The 16330-nt window shown below is 45.3% G+C and overlaps 1 protein-coding gene across 1 annotated transcript; it reads left to right on the top strand.

The window, feature by feature from the left end:
• The first annotated feature begins 953 nt into the window (after window positions 1-953).
• Window positions 954-15492, top strand: BPIFA3 (BPI fold containing family A member 3). Its single transcript, XM_086331258.1, is given in 9 exon segments — window positions 954-1291; window positions 7664-7814; window positions 8826-8933; window positions 9811-9960; window positions 11123-11207; window positions 11629-11717; window positions 11813-11857; window positions 13197-13257; window positions 15427-15492. Coding segments are annotated over 9 exon segments (879 nt in total). The 5' UTR covers window positions 954-1167.
• The last annotated feature ends 838 nt before the right edge of the window (window positions 15493-16330 follow it).

The raw sequence follows: 16330 nt of genomic DNA, 5'->3' as shown, positions 1-16330 counted from the left end.
AGTGGAAACAGTGAGAGGCTTTATTTTGGGGGCTCCAAACTCACTGCAGATGGTGATTGCAGCCATGAAATTAAAAGACGCTTACTCCTTGGAAGAAAAGCTATGACCAACCTAGATAGCATATTAAAAAGCAGAGACATTACTTTACCAACAAAGGTCCGTCTAGTCAAAGCTGTGGTTTTTAGAGTAGTCATGTATGGATGTTAGAGTTGGACTATAAAGAAAGCTAAGAGCTGAAGAGTTGATGCTTTTGAACTGTGGTGTTGGAGAAGATTCTTGAGAGTCCCTTGGACTGCAAGGAGATCCAGCCAGTCCATCCTAAAGGAAATCAGTCCTGAATATTCATTGGAAGGATTGATGCTGAAGCTGAAATTCCAATACTTTGGCCACCTGATGCGAAGAACTGACTCATTGGAAAAGGCCCTGATGCTGGGAAAGATTGAAGGCAGGAGGAGAAGGGGATGACAGAGGATGAGATGGTTGGATGGCATCACCGACTCAATGGACATGAGTTTGAGTAAGCTCTGGGAGTTGGTGATGAACAGGGAAGCTTGGCTTGCTGCAGTCCCTGGAGTCGCAAAGAGTCATACACGATTGAGTGACTGAACTGAACTGAACAGAGACTAACCACTATTCATGTATTCATGTATCTCATTATTTCATGTATTCAATCATTCAGTCATCAATAAACAATCACCAGCACTTAATTTCTACCAACCAAGCATGGTGGTAGACATTACAGATGATCCTGCCCTTAGGAAAATCCTAGCCCAATTGGGAAGCCTGAGATTAGCCATCCTCACCCATTCATTCATTCATTTATTCACTGAAGAGTCACCAACATCCAGGCTTTGCAGAGTCTTGGAGAGGACCCCTGCTGGATGACCCAACAGTGGGCTCTACTGGGTGTCTCCAAGCAACCAAGCCTCCCTCTGGATCCCTGGCCTCACCCCAGTGTTCCACCTGCTGCCCTCACCATGTGAGCAAGCCCCGGCGGCAGCTGCCAGAGCCCATCACAACACCTCCCCAGAGCATGCTGGGGGGCTAACTCTGGTGTCATCTTCCTACCAAAAACCATGAGTCCATTCATCCCGGTGGCCACCCTTGCAGCCATCCACCTGTGTATCAACTGATCTTTCTTGATACCCACAGGTCCCAGAACCCAAGATGCATTCTGTCTGGAGGCTCCTGGTCCTCCTCGGCTTGCTGGCCTTGCCCTCAGCCCTACACAAGCCACACCAGCCTGGCCTGGCCAAGACTCACACAGACAGCAAATCGGCTCTGGCAAGAAGTAAGCTAACCTCATGCTCTGCCCGCTGTCACAGGGAGGGTGGGAAAGCATTACCCAGCTAGGTGAGCTGGAATCAGTCACTTACCCTCTTTTCTTTCTCTTTTTCGTAGACTCGAAGTACAAAAAATTGAGGTTGAGTTGATCATATGCCTATTCATAGCACATTGTCATTATCAGGCACAATAGCAAGGCCCCTCTTGTGTTATTTTATGTTATTTTCCCCTCAACCTCTTATTATTCCCCTCTTCCTTGGCAGGCAATGCAGTGTGTTTAATATATGTGTTTTGAAATGCCCATATCCTTGTAAAACATAGGTTGGCCATAATGGTTGTTCAGGTTCTTCCATGACATCTTAATTAAGTTGATGCCAACCCAATAAATAAGACTTCATTTTTTTTTTTTTACTGTTTTTTCTGGACATTATGCTGTTGACATATGTTGCTTCATGTTAGTGCAGAAAAGTCCATGAAATTCATCCACTTCACCACCACTTGTCCATTTCCCTAGGGATGAACACTTGAGTTGTCCCCAACTCCCTGCTATTATGAACTGCACGGTGATGAACATTCTCATATGTGTTCCTTTTAGAACCTGTGGGAGAATTTTTCTGGGGTATATCCGAAAGGGAGATGGCTGGGCTCTAAAGCGGATGCAAACTGAATTTAAAGACTGCTAGGTTGCTCTCTAGAATGATTACACCCCTTCCAGTAGCAAACAAGCATACCTCTGTCCCCACGTTTCCCAACACTGAATCAGTCCTCTTGGGCTGCCATAGCAAGATACTACAGACCAGGGTGCTTGAACAACAGATATTTATTGTCTCACATCTCTGGAGGCTGGAAGTTCAAGTTGCCAGGGTTGGTTTCTGGTGAAACGTCTCTTCTTGGCTTGCAGACAGCCACCTTGTGTCTTCACCGAGCCTTTGCTCTGTGTGCACACAGAGAGTGAGTGAGTGAGTGTACTCTGGTGTCTCTCCTTCTTCTTATAAGGACACCAGTCCCATTGGATTAAGGCCCCACCTTAATCCAATGGGACTGGTGTCCTTATAAGACCCTTAAGACCTGGTTTAAGCTTAACTCCTCCCTCAAGCCTTCATCTCCAAACAGTCAAATTGGAGTCTGAGGCTTCAATATGTTCATTTGGGGAGGGGTAACGCAATTCAGTACATAATGTCATCTTTCTAAATGTCTGCTAGTCTGTTTTGTTTTGTTGTGAGCAATATCTAATTGTTGTAGCTTAACTACCTGATTAGTAGGAACTTTGAGCATCATATCCTTTTTTAACTTTATTTATTTATTTATGACTGCACTGGGTCTCCGTTGCTTTCTCTAGTTTCCACATGTAGGGGCTGCTCCTCGTCGCCGTGCACGGGCTTCTCATTGCCTGGCTTCTCTTGCTGCAGAGCACAGGCTCTAGGCGTGCAGACTGCCGTAGATGCAGCATGTCAGCTCGGTAGTTGCAGCTCCTGGGTTCTGGAGCGTGGACTCAGCAGTTGGGGTGCATGGGCTTAGTCACCCTGCAGTATATGGGTCCTTAGCCAGTGAATTCTTAACCACTGGGCCACCACGGAGGTCCTGAGCATCACATCTTAATTTCTTTAGCCATTTTGACTTCTTTGAATTCCCTTTTCTTACCCTTTGCCCATTTTTCTATTTGCTTTCCATTTTTTTAATTCTCTTTCATTTGAGGAGATGTTAATTTATTTGACGTTAGTCCCTTCTCAGTCTAAGTACTGCTAACATTTCTCCCAAACTGTCACCTGTTAACTTTGTTTGTAGATGCTTCATTGAATAGGAATATTTTCAAACTTACATGTAAGATTTTAATTTCTTTGGAGGCTGTCTTTATGTATATTTATATACGTAAGTTAGAGATTCAACTTCACTTCTCTCCATATGAGTCCATTTTCTCAACTCATCTACTAAATGATTAAGTTTCCAAACACGTGGATTCCTTTTTGAGTTCTGTGTTCTGTTTCTGTGTAACTGTTTCCGTACCAAGAACATAGTATTTTAAACACTACATCTTCGTAAAATGCCATTTCATCTGATAGAACTTTCTTCTTCCAAATGAATTTTAGACTGGGTTTAGTTCATTGAAAAAGAAAAAATAATCTTCTGGAAATTTAATTAGGATTTCATTGAATTTGTTTATGAATTTAATGATATTTTTGCAATATTACATTATCCAATTGCAAACTTAGTATAACTTTTCATTTATTCAGATTTTATTTTATAACCCTTAATAGAATTTTAAAGTTCAGTAAATGCTTTGAGCATGCTTTGTAAAATTGATTCCTAGAGATTTTGTGAGTTTTGTTGCCTCAGTAAATACTGCCTGATTTTCTATTATGTTTTCTAGTTGGTATTGCTGGTACAGATGAGAGGAAAGTTGTTGATTTCTGAAAATTAATCTGCTACCCCAAAGTCTTATGGTTTATTAGTTCTAATAATTTGTCTTATTTATTCTGTTCAATTTTCTGTCTAGAGTATTACATCATCTGCAAATAGTGACAGTCTTTCCTATTTTCTTCTAAACCTTATAGTTCTTATGCCTTTTTCTTATTTTGCAGTAGAGCCAAGGTCTCCTATAGGGGTGGGAATATATCTAGAATTCTTCACTAAGTATATTTTCTGTAGGTTTTTGGAATATAGTTTTTATTTTGTTAAAGAAGTCCCCTTATATTCCTAGTTTCCTAAATTTTTCTTAATCATAAATCCATATTAGCCTTTAACAAGTGCTTTTCTGCATCTAAAAATTACCATACTAAAACTTATATCTATTATGTTAATATGATAAATTATATTAACAGATTTTCTTATGTTAAACCCATCCTACCATTTCTAAAATAAATATTATATTTTATAATGTACTATAATTATATCTTTCCAAGCTACTATTTTATAATGTATTTTTGTAGTATACTATAATGTATCTATAACGTAGCAAACCAAAATTTATATTTTGTAATGTCATGTCATATTTTTATAATGTACTATTAGGTTTTTCTGGAACTCTCATGCTTTTTTGATGATCCAGCGGATGTTGGCAATTTGATCTCTAGTTCCTCTGCCTTTTCTAAAACCAGCTTGAATATCTGGAAGTTCACGGTTCACGTATTGCTGAAGCCTGGCTTGGAGAATTTTGAGCGTTACTTTACTAGCGTGTGAGATGAGTTAAACTGTGCGGTAGTTTGAGCATTCTTTGGCATTGCCTTTCTTTGGGACTGGAATGAAAACTGACCTTTTCCAGTCCTGTGGCCACTGCTGAGTCTTCCAAATTTGCTGGCATATTGAGTGCAGCACTTTCACAGCATCATCTTTGAGGATTTGAAAGAGCTCAACTGGAATTTCATCACCTCCACTAGCTTTGTTCGTAGTGATGCTTTCTAAGACCCATTTGACTTCACATTCCAGGGTGTCTGGCTTTAGGTGAGTGATCATACCATTGTGATTATCTGGGTCATGAAGATCTTTTTTCTGTAGTTCTTCTGTGTATTCTTGCCACCTCTTCTTAATATCTTCTGCTTCTGTTAGGTCCATACTATTTCTGTCCTTTATCGAGCCCATCTTTGCATGAAATGTTCCCTTGGTATCTCTAATTTTCTTGAAGAGATCTCTGGTCTTTCCCATTCTATTGTTTTCCTCTATTTCTTTGCATTGATCACTGAAGAAGGCTTTCTTATCTCTTCTTGCTATTCTTTGGAACTCTGCATTAGATATTTCTCCTTTGCTTTTCGCTTCTCTTCTTTTCACAGCTATTTGTAAGGCCTCCTCAGACAGCCATTTTGCTTTTTTGCATTTCTTTTCCATGGGCATGGTCTTGATCCCTGTCTCCTGTACAGTGTCACAAACCTCCATCCATAGTTCATCAGGCACTCTGTCTATCAGATCTAGTCCTTTAAATCTATTTCTCACTTCCACTGTATAATCATAAGGGATTTGATTTAGGTCATACCTGAATGGTCTAGTGGTTTTCCCTACTTTCTTCAATTTCAGTCTGAATTTGGCAATAAGGAGCTGAGTCACAGTCAGCTCCCGGTTTTGTTTTTGTTGACTGTATAGAGCTTCTCCATCTTTGGCTGCAAAGAATATAATCAATCTGATTTCAGTGTTGACCATCTGGTGATGTCCATGTGTAGAGTCTTCTCTTGTGTGTTGGAAGAGGGTGTTTGCTATGACCAGTGCATTCTCTTGGCAAAACTCTATTAGCCTTTGCCCTGCTTCATTCCGTATTCCAAGGCCAAATTTGCCTGTTACTCCAGGTGTTTCTTGACTTCCTACTTTTGCATTCCAGTCCCCTATAATGAAAAGGATATCTTTTTTGGATGTTAGTTCTAAAAGGTCTTGTAGGTCTTCATAGCACCGTTCAACTTCAGCTTCTTCAGCATTACTGGTTGGGGCATAGACTTGGATTACTGTGATATTGAATGGTTTGCCTTGGAAATGAACAGAGATCATTCTGTCATTTTTGAGATTGCATTCAAGTACTGCATTTCAGACTCTTTTGTTGACCATGATGGCTACTCCATCTCTTCTAAGGGATTCCTGCCCACAGTAGTAGATATAATGGTCATCTGAGTTAAATTCACCCATTCCAATTCATTTTAGTTCACCAAAGCCTTTGACGGTATGAATCACAAGAAACTGTGGAAAATTCTTAAAGAGATGGGAATACCAGACCACCTGACCTGCCTCTTAAGAAACCTATATGCAGGTCAGGAAGCAACAGTTAGAACTGGACATGGAACAACAGACTGGTTCCAAATAGGAAAAGGAGTATGTCAAGGCTGTATATTGTCACCCTGCTTATTTAACTTATATGCAGAGTACATCATGAGAAACGCTGGACTGGAAGAAACACAAGCTGGAATCAAGATTGCCGGGAGAAATATCAATAACCTCAGATATGCAGATGACACCACCCTTATGGCAGAAAGTGAAGAGGAACTCAAAAGCCTCTTGATGAAAGTGAAAGAGGAGAGTGAAAAAGTTGGCTTAAAGCTCAACATTCAGAAAACAAAGATCATGGCATCTGGTCCTATCACTTCATGGGAAATAGATGGGGAAACAGTGGAAACAGTGTCAGACTTTATTTTGGGGGCCTCCAAAATCACTGCAGATGGTGATTGAAGCCGTGAAATTAAAAGATTCTTACTCCTTGGAAGAAAAGTTATGACCAACCTAGATAGCATATTCAAAAGCAGAGACATTACTTGGCCAACAAAGGTTCGTCTAGTCAAGGCTATGGTTTTTCCAGTGGTCATGTATGGATGTGAGAGTTGGACTGTGAAGAAGGCTGAGCTCTGAAGAATTGATGCTTTTGAACTGTGGTGTTGGAGAAGACTCTTGAGAGTCCCTTGGACTGCAAGGAGATCCAGCCAGTCCATTCTGAAGGAGATCAGTCCTGGGATTTCTTTGGAAGGAATGATGCTAAAGCTGAAACTCCAGTACTTTGGCCACCTCATGCGAAGAGTTGACTCATTGGAAAGGACTCTGATGCTGGGAGGGATTGGGGGCAAGAGGAGAAGGGGACGACAGAGGATGAGATGGCTGGATGGCATCACTGACTCGATGGACGTGAGTCTGAGTGAACTCTGGGAGTTGGTGATGGACAGGGAGACCTGGCGTGCTGTGATTCATGGGGTCGCAAAGAGATGGACACGACTGAGCAACTGAACTGAACTGAACTATTAGATTTGTTAGCTAGTCATTTATTTAGCATCTTAGCAAATTTTTCATATATATATAAAACTGATACATAACTTCCCTTGTACTGTTCTTTTTTTCTAATTTTTTATTTTTAATTGGAGGATAATTGCTTTGCAGTGTTGTGTTGGTTTCTGCTATACGACAACGTGAATCAGCTATAAGTATACGTGTGCTCCTTCCCTCTTGAGCCTCCCTCACACCAGTCCACCCCACCCTTCTAGGTCATCAGTCTTGTACTGTTCTTGAAGCAAGTCATACTAGGCTCATAAAATGAATTTTGCATCTTCTTTTCCCATTTACTTTCATAATTACCTTTTTATAAAGTTGGGTAAGAGTCTTCCGTGAAACCAGGGACTCTTTGTGACCCATGGACTGTAGCCTGCCAGGCTCCTCTGTCCATGGAATTCTCCAGGCAAGAGCACTGGGTGCTGGAGTGGGTTGCATTTCCTGCTCCAGGGGGTCTTCCTCCAGAGATCAAACGTTTGGTCTCCTGCATTTCAGGCAGATTTCTTTACCATCTGAGCCACCAGGGAAGCCCCCAGCAGTCACTCGGCAAGAAGTGGGTGCTGCAGCCAGCAACCTGGGCCTCCTGGCTCCAACACCCGCCCCCCAACTTTTGCCAGGACATCGTGCAATGTCACTGTCCCATGTCCATTTCCAGTTATTGCCCAGGGCCTCATGAAGCACAATACAGAGGGCCGAATCCAGAACATTCACCTCCTGGACAGTCTGAATGCCTCTGGGAAGATGGCCCCGGGGATGGTGGGCTGGCTAATCGGCAGCATGAGCCTTCATCACCATCAAGAAGGCAGGTGAGATCCTGAACACCATCCCTGGCCCTGGGATTCCTTAAAAGGCTCTGGGTCAGAGGGCAGAGCTGAGGCCTGGAGGTGCAAGCCCTATGAAGAAGGAAGGAGGGAAGATGAGTTGGGGCGTCACTGGGGAAGGCAGCACAGCATAGTCATTAAAGGTAGAGGTTTCGGGAGCAAAAGTGTCCTCACTTACATCCTGGCGCTGCCACCAACTTTGGGGAAATTTTTGGACCACTCTGATCTCATCTATGAGACATAGGTACCCAGAGCACAGCCCGGATAACATCTGGGGTGCCATAGGAACCCAGGGCTAGAGTCAGACATTCGAACCCCACTTTATTGCTTGAAAGCTGTGTGACCCTGGGCAAGGCATTTGAGCTTCCCGAGCTTCAGCCTTGAGTCCCATCAGTGAAATGGGCATAATGACCGCTGCATCCTGGAGTTGTTAGGGGCTTTCCCCACTGCACTCATAGCCACTGCATAGCCACTGGTTAAACAACTGCATAGCCGTTGGTATAATCAGTCTCACAGAACTGGGCCTGTCTTTCACCTTCACTTTCCCTCCTTCCTCTCAATGGATGCAGGTTTCAAAGCTACTCAGCTGTAACACCTTCTGTGCCCTTGACCTGCCTTCTCTGTGATCTGAATGCCTTATTCCCTCCATTTTAATGAGTGCCAGTGCTCATCACCTTGATGTATGAGGCCACAATCGCTTCCCTTCATTCATTCCTTTAACAGTCATCCTCTGAGAGTATTAGGCTGGCTCTGAGAACAAGCCCAGTGGCTGGGTCTGCAGTTGGCTGTGGGTTTCACGAGACAGCTGTATGGAGCTGTTAGGGGTGCTTGGGGTCAGCTTGCAGCCCAGGACTCCTACCGGGAGCTCTTGCCAGCAGAACATCTGTAAAAGGATCTGACTCCAAACCCAACTGCCAGCCTTGTCTGTCAACCCGAGGTCTTGAGGTCTGAGGTCCTTCAGCATTGGTGGGGGCCTTTTTCTCCTTCCTTGTGTAGTGCCAACATTACCAACGCTCAGCTGGACTATGGTGGGATCCGGATGTCTTTCCATAAGGAGTGGTTCACAGCAAACATCTCACTTGGATTTGACATTGACTTGAGACTGTGAGTCATTCAGAAGCAGGGTCTAAAGGGCACTGTTCCTCTTCATTGGGAAGCCGGGAGTGGGGGCAGGCAGATTTTGGCCATTTGGGGAACCCAGATCTTTCTGCCCCAACCTGGTTTCAAATCCTGGTTTCCAAACTCACTTGCTATGTAACCTCAAGCAAGTCACTTCACCTCTCTGAGCCTTGGTTTCTTCAGCTGAAATGTGGATGGCGATCAGTGATAAGTGGAGACAGGTCATTTGCTCATTTAAACCTATGTGAGTTCCCTATAACGATCTTTAAAAAGAGAAACACTTTAATGATCTCATCACCCTTCCCTCTGCCTGTTTAAACTGTCCTTTAACATTTGCTGCTCCCAAGGAAATGGAGGGCTCCACTAAATGATAAAGATTTTTATAATAAAATTAAATCTCCATTTTTTAATTTCCAAAGCCCCCTCCCAGAAAGTGTTAGTCACTCAGTCATGTCTGACTCTTTGCCACCCCATAGACTGTAGCCTGCCAGGCTCCTCCGTCCATGGGATTTCCCAGGCAAGAATAATGGAGTGGGTTGCCATTCCTTTCTCCAGGGGATCTTCCCAACGTAGGAATTGAACCTGGGTCTCTTGGCTTGCGGGCAGATTATTTTACCATCTGAGCAACCAGGGAAGCCCAAAGGCCCCCTAATCTAGTCTATTTAAAAGGATCTTTGGAAGCCACTCAGGCTAATAACATTTTTCTCCTTAATCACTGACAACAGAATTTAACATCCAGGCACCGTGGAGCCCCACTGGGCTGGTTTGGCAAAACAGCCACTCTCCATATTGGCTGCTTTCTCCTCCTTCTACTCTTTTTCTGTCTCCTGCCCTTCCCTCTCCTCTGCTGTCTCATCCCCAGGCCCTTCAATAACCATATCATAAAGACACACGAACGCATGAACCTCTCTGTGGAGTTCTGGCTGGAGAAAGATGAGTTTGGCCGGAGGGATCTGGTGATAGGCAAATGCCACGTGGAGCCCAGGAGTGTCCACACGACCTTCCTCACTGAGTAAGATCCCAGCTACCCCTTCCCAGGGCTGGGCCCCTTCCGGACCGGCACTGGCTTCGGTCGCACATCTCCACCAGCTCCTGGGAAAGCCCTAGACCGACCTCATGCTTTCCCCCAGATCTCTTCCTCCTCCTGCATTCCCATCCTGGGGATGGCCCTGCCACCCTCCCAGAAGCCAGACTCTTCCTCCCCCTCCCCACAGGCCATCTTCACCAGGTCCCATCAGTGACCTCCTGGCAACCCTCACCTGCTCCCTCTCTTTCCATCCTCACACCCACTGGCCGGGCTCATAGTCCACTTTCTGAACCTCCTCCGGCTTTCCCTGACTCAGACCTCACTGCCTTCACTCCGTTCTCCCCCTGCAGCAGGGAGATTTTCTGGTCTTCATTCTCCCCCAGCCCAGAAATCTGGTCTTGTTCCCCCCACCTCTGCTTCAAACTCTCCAGCGGTTCTCCAACACCCTCTGGATAGAGAGCAAACTCCTGGCTGTCACTCAAGGCCCTGCCTGTCCTGTCCCGTGCCCCACTCTGCGGCCCTGTGCCCTCGAGCCTCTCAGGACTCCCTCCATCAGCATGATATATTTTCATCCTTAGGCCTACACGCCCCTCCCTTCTCCTTTAAAGCTCCTCCTCATCACTCAGCCAGTCGACAGATACTTGATGAGAGCCTACTATGTGCTAGGCACGGTGCGCTTACTGCTAGGGATACAGTAGTGAGCAAGATAGAAAAAAACAGATCTAAATGAAGATCTGTAAGCTGGCTGACCAAGTGAGTGAATCCCAACAGACTAGTGAGTCCCTCAAGGGCAAGATCTATGTCTGATTTCTCTCCATAATTCCAGATGGCTGAAAGCAACTAGGTCCTCAGTGTATGTCAGTTCATTTATTCATCAGATATTCACTGAATGCCTAGATCATGTCAGACATCCACAAAAAGGACTGTGGGGTGTGGCTACTGACCTGGTTCTAATCTAATCAGCACTTAACTAGCTGTGTGACCTTGGGCAAGGCATATCATTTCGCCCTTCGATTACTGCTTACAGTGACAGCTCTCGTGTAGAGCTGGCTGAGGAGTCAATGGCTGTGAGATGCCCTCCACACACAGCCCTTGCCATTGGTGTTTCCTGTATTTATCTGTGCAATACACCCACCTCTCTTTCTAGAGCTATCCCACCAAAGGTGAATCCTTTTCTCCGCAACTTCAGAGATAACCTGGAAAAAGTTATCCCACATCTGATAGAAAGTCAGGTAAGTTTGAGAAAAAGGGTTTTCACCTTGGGCATCCCTGAGTCTGTGGGTCAGGGCATATATATTGGCATTTCATTGGAGAAATGGGTCTTTAGAACCTGGGAAATCTCCATTAAAATGTTCAGTTTTGCCATCTACTGGCTGTGTCTTTAGGCAAGTGACTTAGCCTCCCTGGACCTCAGTTTCCCCATCTGTAGCATGGGAGCCATCACACTCTCTATTTCACAGAAAGTCACAGAGATTCAGGGGGACAAAGCAGAGTAGTGTGGTGCATGGCTCCTGGCAAATAGTTGGCACTCAATACAGGAGAGCCACTCTTGCCATGATTCCTTGTTGAAATCCCATGGCTCCCAGCCACAAGCCTTCCAGTTTTCTTCTTCCAGTCCCTGGTCTGACCCTTCTTTCTGTCCTGGTGGCCCAGGTATGTCCTCTGATTGACGAGATACTCAGGCAGCTGGATGTGAAACTGTTGAAAAGTCTCATGGGTAAGTGAGCATCTGTGTCCATTTGGTGGGGAGGACTGAAGATGGGCAAATGGACAAGAGAGCTGTCCCTGCTTCAGCTCCCATGGAGGCCTTCTGAGGGGTGCCTGCATGTGCTCTGAGGACACTCGGAGGTGAATGTGTGACCATGACCATCACTGTCCCCAAGTAAGGTGGGACAGTGGAGGGCACCCCTACCAATCAGGCTGTACCCCATCAAACCTCCAGGTCACCAGAGCTTCCCCCAAGATCTCCGCTCAATCCTTTAGGGAGCACTGACCCCCCTACCTGAGCTCACCTGAGCCCCAGTTGCAGACAAACAGATAAAATTCCTGCCATCAGGGAACTCACTGTGAATGGAAGACACAAGAAGTGATTAGATATCGTTTGAAGAGTTTCAGTGCAAATGTTCCCAGCACTGGGCCTTGGTCATCATGAAAGGATGAGAGACCCCTTCAGTGTGGAGCTGGGGATTTGGGGGCAGACACCTGGTGACTGATTCTGCCTCTTCTCCTTACAGAACAGGATATTGCTCACAAACTCAACCAACTTTGAGTCCAGCCAACCTTCCATGAACCAGACTTGAGCACCCTTCAGCAGCCACTGATCCATTAGAGGGAAATAACACACTTGGAGACCTTAAGTCTCCCTTATGGTGGGACTTCTGATGCTCCAAAAACTTGTACCACAGGTTCTATGGACATCCTGTCCTCTTCCATAATAAATTCTAGCTCTGAAGAGTGCAAAAGACCTTCTGTCTAGGTCCTGAGGTTTGGGTTCCAAAAGTCAGACCTGATGAAGATCCATCCTGAGACTGGATATGCCTGGGTTTGCTCATCAGCCCAGAAATGACACAGAAAACATCGTTTCTTATCCTGTAATTGGCAGCCAGTAGCCCCCATCCACAGATCTGCTCAACAGTGCAGGGAGGGTCCTGTTGAGGTTTCTCATCCTCTCATCCATTGAACCCATGTTTATTAAGCACCTGGGTTCTCTGGTGGCTCAGATGGTAAAGAGTCTGCCCACAATGCAGGAGACCTGGATTTGATCCCTGGGTTGGGAAGATCCCCTGGAGAAGGAAACATCAACCCACTCCAGTATTCTTGCCTGGAGAATTCCATGGAGAGAGGAGCCTGGAGGGCTATAGTCCATGGGGTTGCAAAGAGTTGGACATGACTGAGCGACTAACACTTTCACTTTATTGAGCATCTAATATGTGCCAACCGCTCTGCTGGATTCCAAGGGAGTGAAGAATGGTGATAGAGTGGTAAAGTAGAAACATTGCACCAAAAAGATCTGCGTTCAAGTTCAATTCAACCCAATATGAAGTTCCGTGAGCATATGGACATGTGCATCAGGGCAGCCAGTGACCACACACCCCGTACCCGCCCCCAGCGTCGGCCTGGCACATTTACTCGTGGTTAGATGCTGGGTAAGTCCTGGTCTTAGGACTCCCTGGCTATGTCAGGGACAAGGCACGTAACCTTTTGGTCTTCCTCCCCTGCAGAAAGGGGATAGAAATCTTGCAGGACGTGGAGCAACAGGAGCCAGCACACGGCTGGAGGGAGGTGAGTCATAACTCCACTTCATAAAACTAGGTGGCAGCATCTCCAAAAGGGCAGCATATTCCTCCCTCTGACCCAAAATCCCGCCCCTAAGTACAGAAATACGTGTCTGTGGATCCCACAAGATCTGTCCAAGATTGCTCGTGGCAGCCATAGTCATAAGAGCCCCAAAGTGAAAACTCCCTAAGTGCACATCCAAAAAAAGGATAAATACAGTGGATAGATAATTAGCTTGTGGGAAGGTCACCAGCAGAATCCTCTACAGTAAAGAGAATTACCTGCACTCACTCAACTGCATGGATGGATCTCACACACCTAATAAAGCCAGGCTCCAAAACACGGATCTCCCATCTATGTGAAGCTACCACACAGCAGACCTAATCCATGTAGTCAGCAGTCAAGTTGGTGTTATCCTTGGGGAGATGCTTGGTGACTAGAAGTAGAGGGAGGGGCTCTGCAGGGCTGATGCCATTCTGTTTCTTGATCTGGGTGCTGATTTACAGGGAAGGCATTCAGTTTGTGAAAGTTCATTGAGCTATTCACTTATGTGCGTTTTTCCCATTTATGTTATAGTTTAACCAAAAATTTTTATTTTGAAAATAAAAACTATTTACCCTGCAGGATATTTGCAGGAATACACAAAAGCAGTTGCAGTACGATTAACACGTGCTAGGTCCACGGAAAGTGCTAATTAAAAGTCATTTAATTTGTTGTTAATAAGTTGATTAATGACTATTCAATTCTTTTTTTTTTTTTTTTAGTTGCAATGTGAGAACTCTTAGTTATGGCATGTGGGACCTAGTTCCTTAATCAGGGCTTGAACGTGGGCCCCCTGCATCGGGAGCTCGGAGTCTTAGCCACTGGGACCACCAGAGAAGTCCCTCGGTTCTTAAATATAGATTCCTGTCCTCCTCCACCCAAGGCAAGGAAGAGCATACTGAGAAATAAAGAGGAAATAACATACACACAATTAATAGCAGTAACACACACATTTAAGGACTCAGCATATGCCAAGCTTGGTGCTCAGAGCTTGCATCCAGCATCTCATCAAATCCTCACAGAAACCCCATGAAGTTCAAAACTGCTATCTTATTCAAAACTGCTCTCCTTACACAGCCAGGAAATGACCAAGCCAACTGCACTCAAGCAGCCAGACTCCAGAGCCCACATCTTTGACCACTGTGGATCCCCCACTTCAGTCTTCCCTCCCAACATTCCTGCACCCACCTACACACACCCTACACTTAGGGGAAAATGATGAAATATTCATTCAGCTTGAGGGGAAAATGATGAAATATTCATTCAGCTTGACTGACAAGCTCAAACAAGGAGGTGTCAACAGCTCAGAGATGAGAATAGGGCAAGCGATACTCACGTCTCCATCTTTCAACTCAGACTCCCTAATCCAAAATGCTTCACTGGGGATTTGCAACCCTAAACGCCCACGTTCACACAAAAGATTCCCCTTGACAGCCTTGAGTTTACGGGATTTTCCTGCTTGTGATTCAGAGAGCAAACACGGGAGGGCTGGGCCTCATCCTCCAGCGAGATTGCCTGGTCCCTCGGTGAAAGTGGCTTTTGTCCACCTTTCTTCTGACCCCTGCCAGGAGTGCCTTTCTCAAGAGCCCTCCTCGGGTTTCTTAAATTCTGGGTTTTGTTTTGTTTTGTTTTAAGGTTCACAGAGCTGTGGACTCATCATGTTTTCTCCTGGAGGAGCTTGGTGCACAATGGACCTCTAATATGATACCGGGGTCTGGGGTAGGGGGTAATTGAAGCAGATATTCAGCCCCAAATACTCAGATGCTTGCTCCAGACCCTGCCCGCCTATGCTTGTAACGACTTCCTCTCGCTTCCATACAGAGTTCTGGCTCCCAGGGGACAGAGCTAGCATCCCACTCTCAAGTTCTGGAGAGCAGACCTTGCACAATTGAAAAATAAAATGAACTCTGCCCTTTAAAAAGGGATCTCTTGATTCACAAAACAATGCCAGCAAAGACTCCCCAACACAATCACAGTCTGATATGTAGGATGAAAAGGGCACAATCTCCAGTTTGTGAGAAACACAACAGGAGGCACTGACGTCACCAAAGCGGAAAACACTGTCTTGAAATGTTAGCTGGGTGTCTGTCCACACTTCTTGATGCCTCATGACCCTTGTCCTGCTCGGGGCAGGGAAACCAGCCACACCGGTACTTCCAGGAAGGGCAACTGCAGCAGAAGCTGAGAGAAGGCTTTTGAGTCTGCGAAGCCTGGGTCTCTGACAAAGCGTCAGTGACAAAGAACGGATGAGTGGTTGCCAGTTGCAGGGGCAGGAGGGAGTCGGGAGAAGGGAAGGAGTGACTCTGAAAGGGCGGCATGAGGGTATTTTGGGGGTGATGGACATGTTCTGTAGTAACCTGATTATTATTGTGGCTACATAGAACTATTCATGTGTTAAAACTCATTGAATTATACACCCCCCCCAAAAAGTCAATTTTACTGTAGGTTAATTATTTTTTAAGCCTGAGTTTTTCATTTTCAAAATGTGGGACATAGGAGAATAACATGTATATGACTATGTTATAGCATAGTCTAATGTATAGTCTAATGGTATCCATTAAGAATAGTATGCATATGGCTAATTGAAGCAAGGTTTCTTGCTCCCAGGACTAGAAAATCTCCCTGTTGGTGGAGTGTGTGAGAGTCCAAGAGAAACTGAAGAGCACATAATTGTCGTGGGTTCTGAGAAGTGTCTCCTGTTTCTCCCCAGGCAAACCTTGGCGTGAGAGGAGGGCCAGCAGAAACCCCAGGTCGAAGTGGGGGATTCCAGAATGGGCAGAGTCTGTGCCCCTATTCCCTTCCAGAGCCAGGAAAGATGGCTGGACCCCAAGGAGAGAAGGTCAACTGGAAGGTCATAGTCCAGACAGATGGGCTAAGGTCCTGCCCAAGGCCCAAGGAATCGCGACACAGGACACTTTTGGGTGTCCAGCAAAAGAGTAAAAAGTAAAGGCTAAATTTAAAGGGATGGAATTTCCCTGATGTTCCAGTGGTTAAGAATCCACCTGCTAATGCAGGGAATGAAGGTTTAACCCCTAGT

The sequence above is a fragment of the Bos grunniens genome, chromosome 13 (genome assembly GCF_055505025.1).
Source record: "Bos grunniens cultivar Pamir isolate PY7600 chromosome 13, Bosgru_T2T1.0, whole genome shotgun sequence".
In the NCBI taxonomy this organism is placed as follows: Eukaryota; Metazoa; Chordata; class Mammalia; order Artiodactyla; family Bovidae; genus Bos; species Bos grunniens.
Note: the sequence above shows the minus strand (reverse complement) of the source record. Positions and strands in the feature narration are given on the sequence as shown.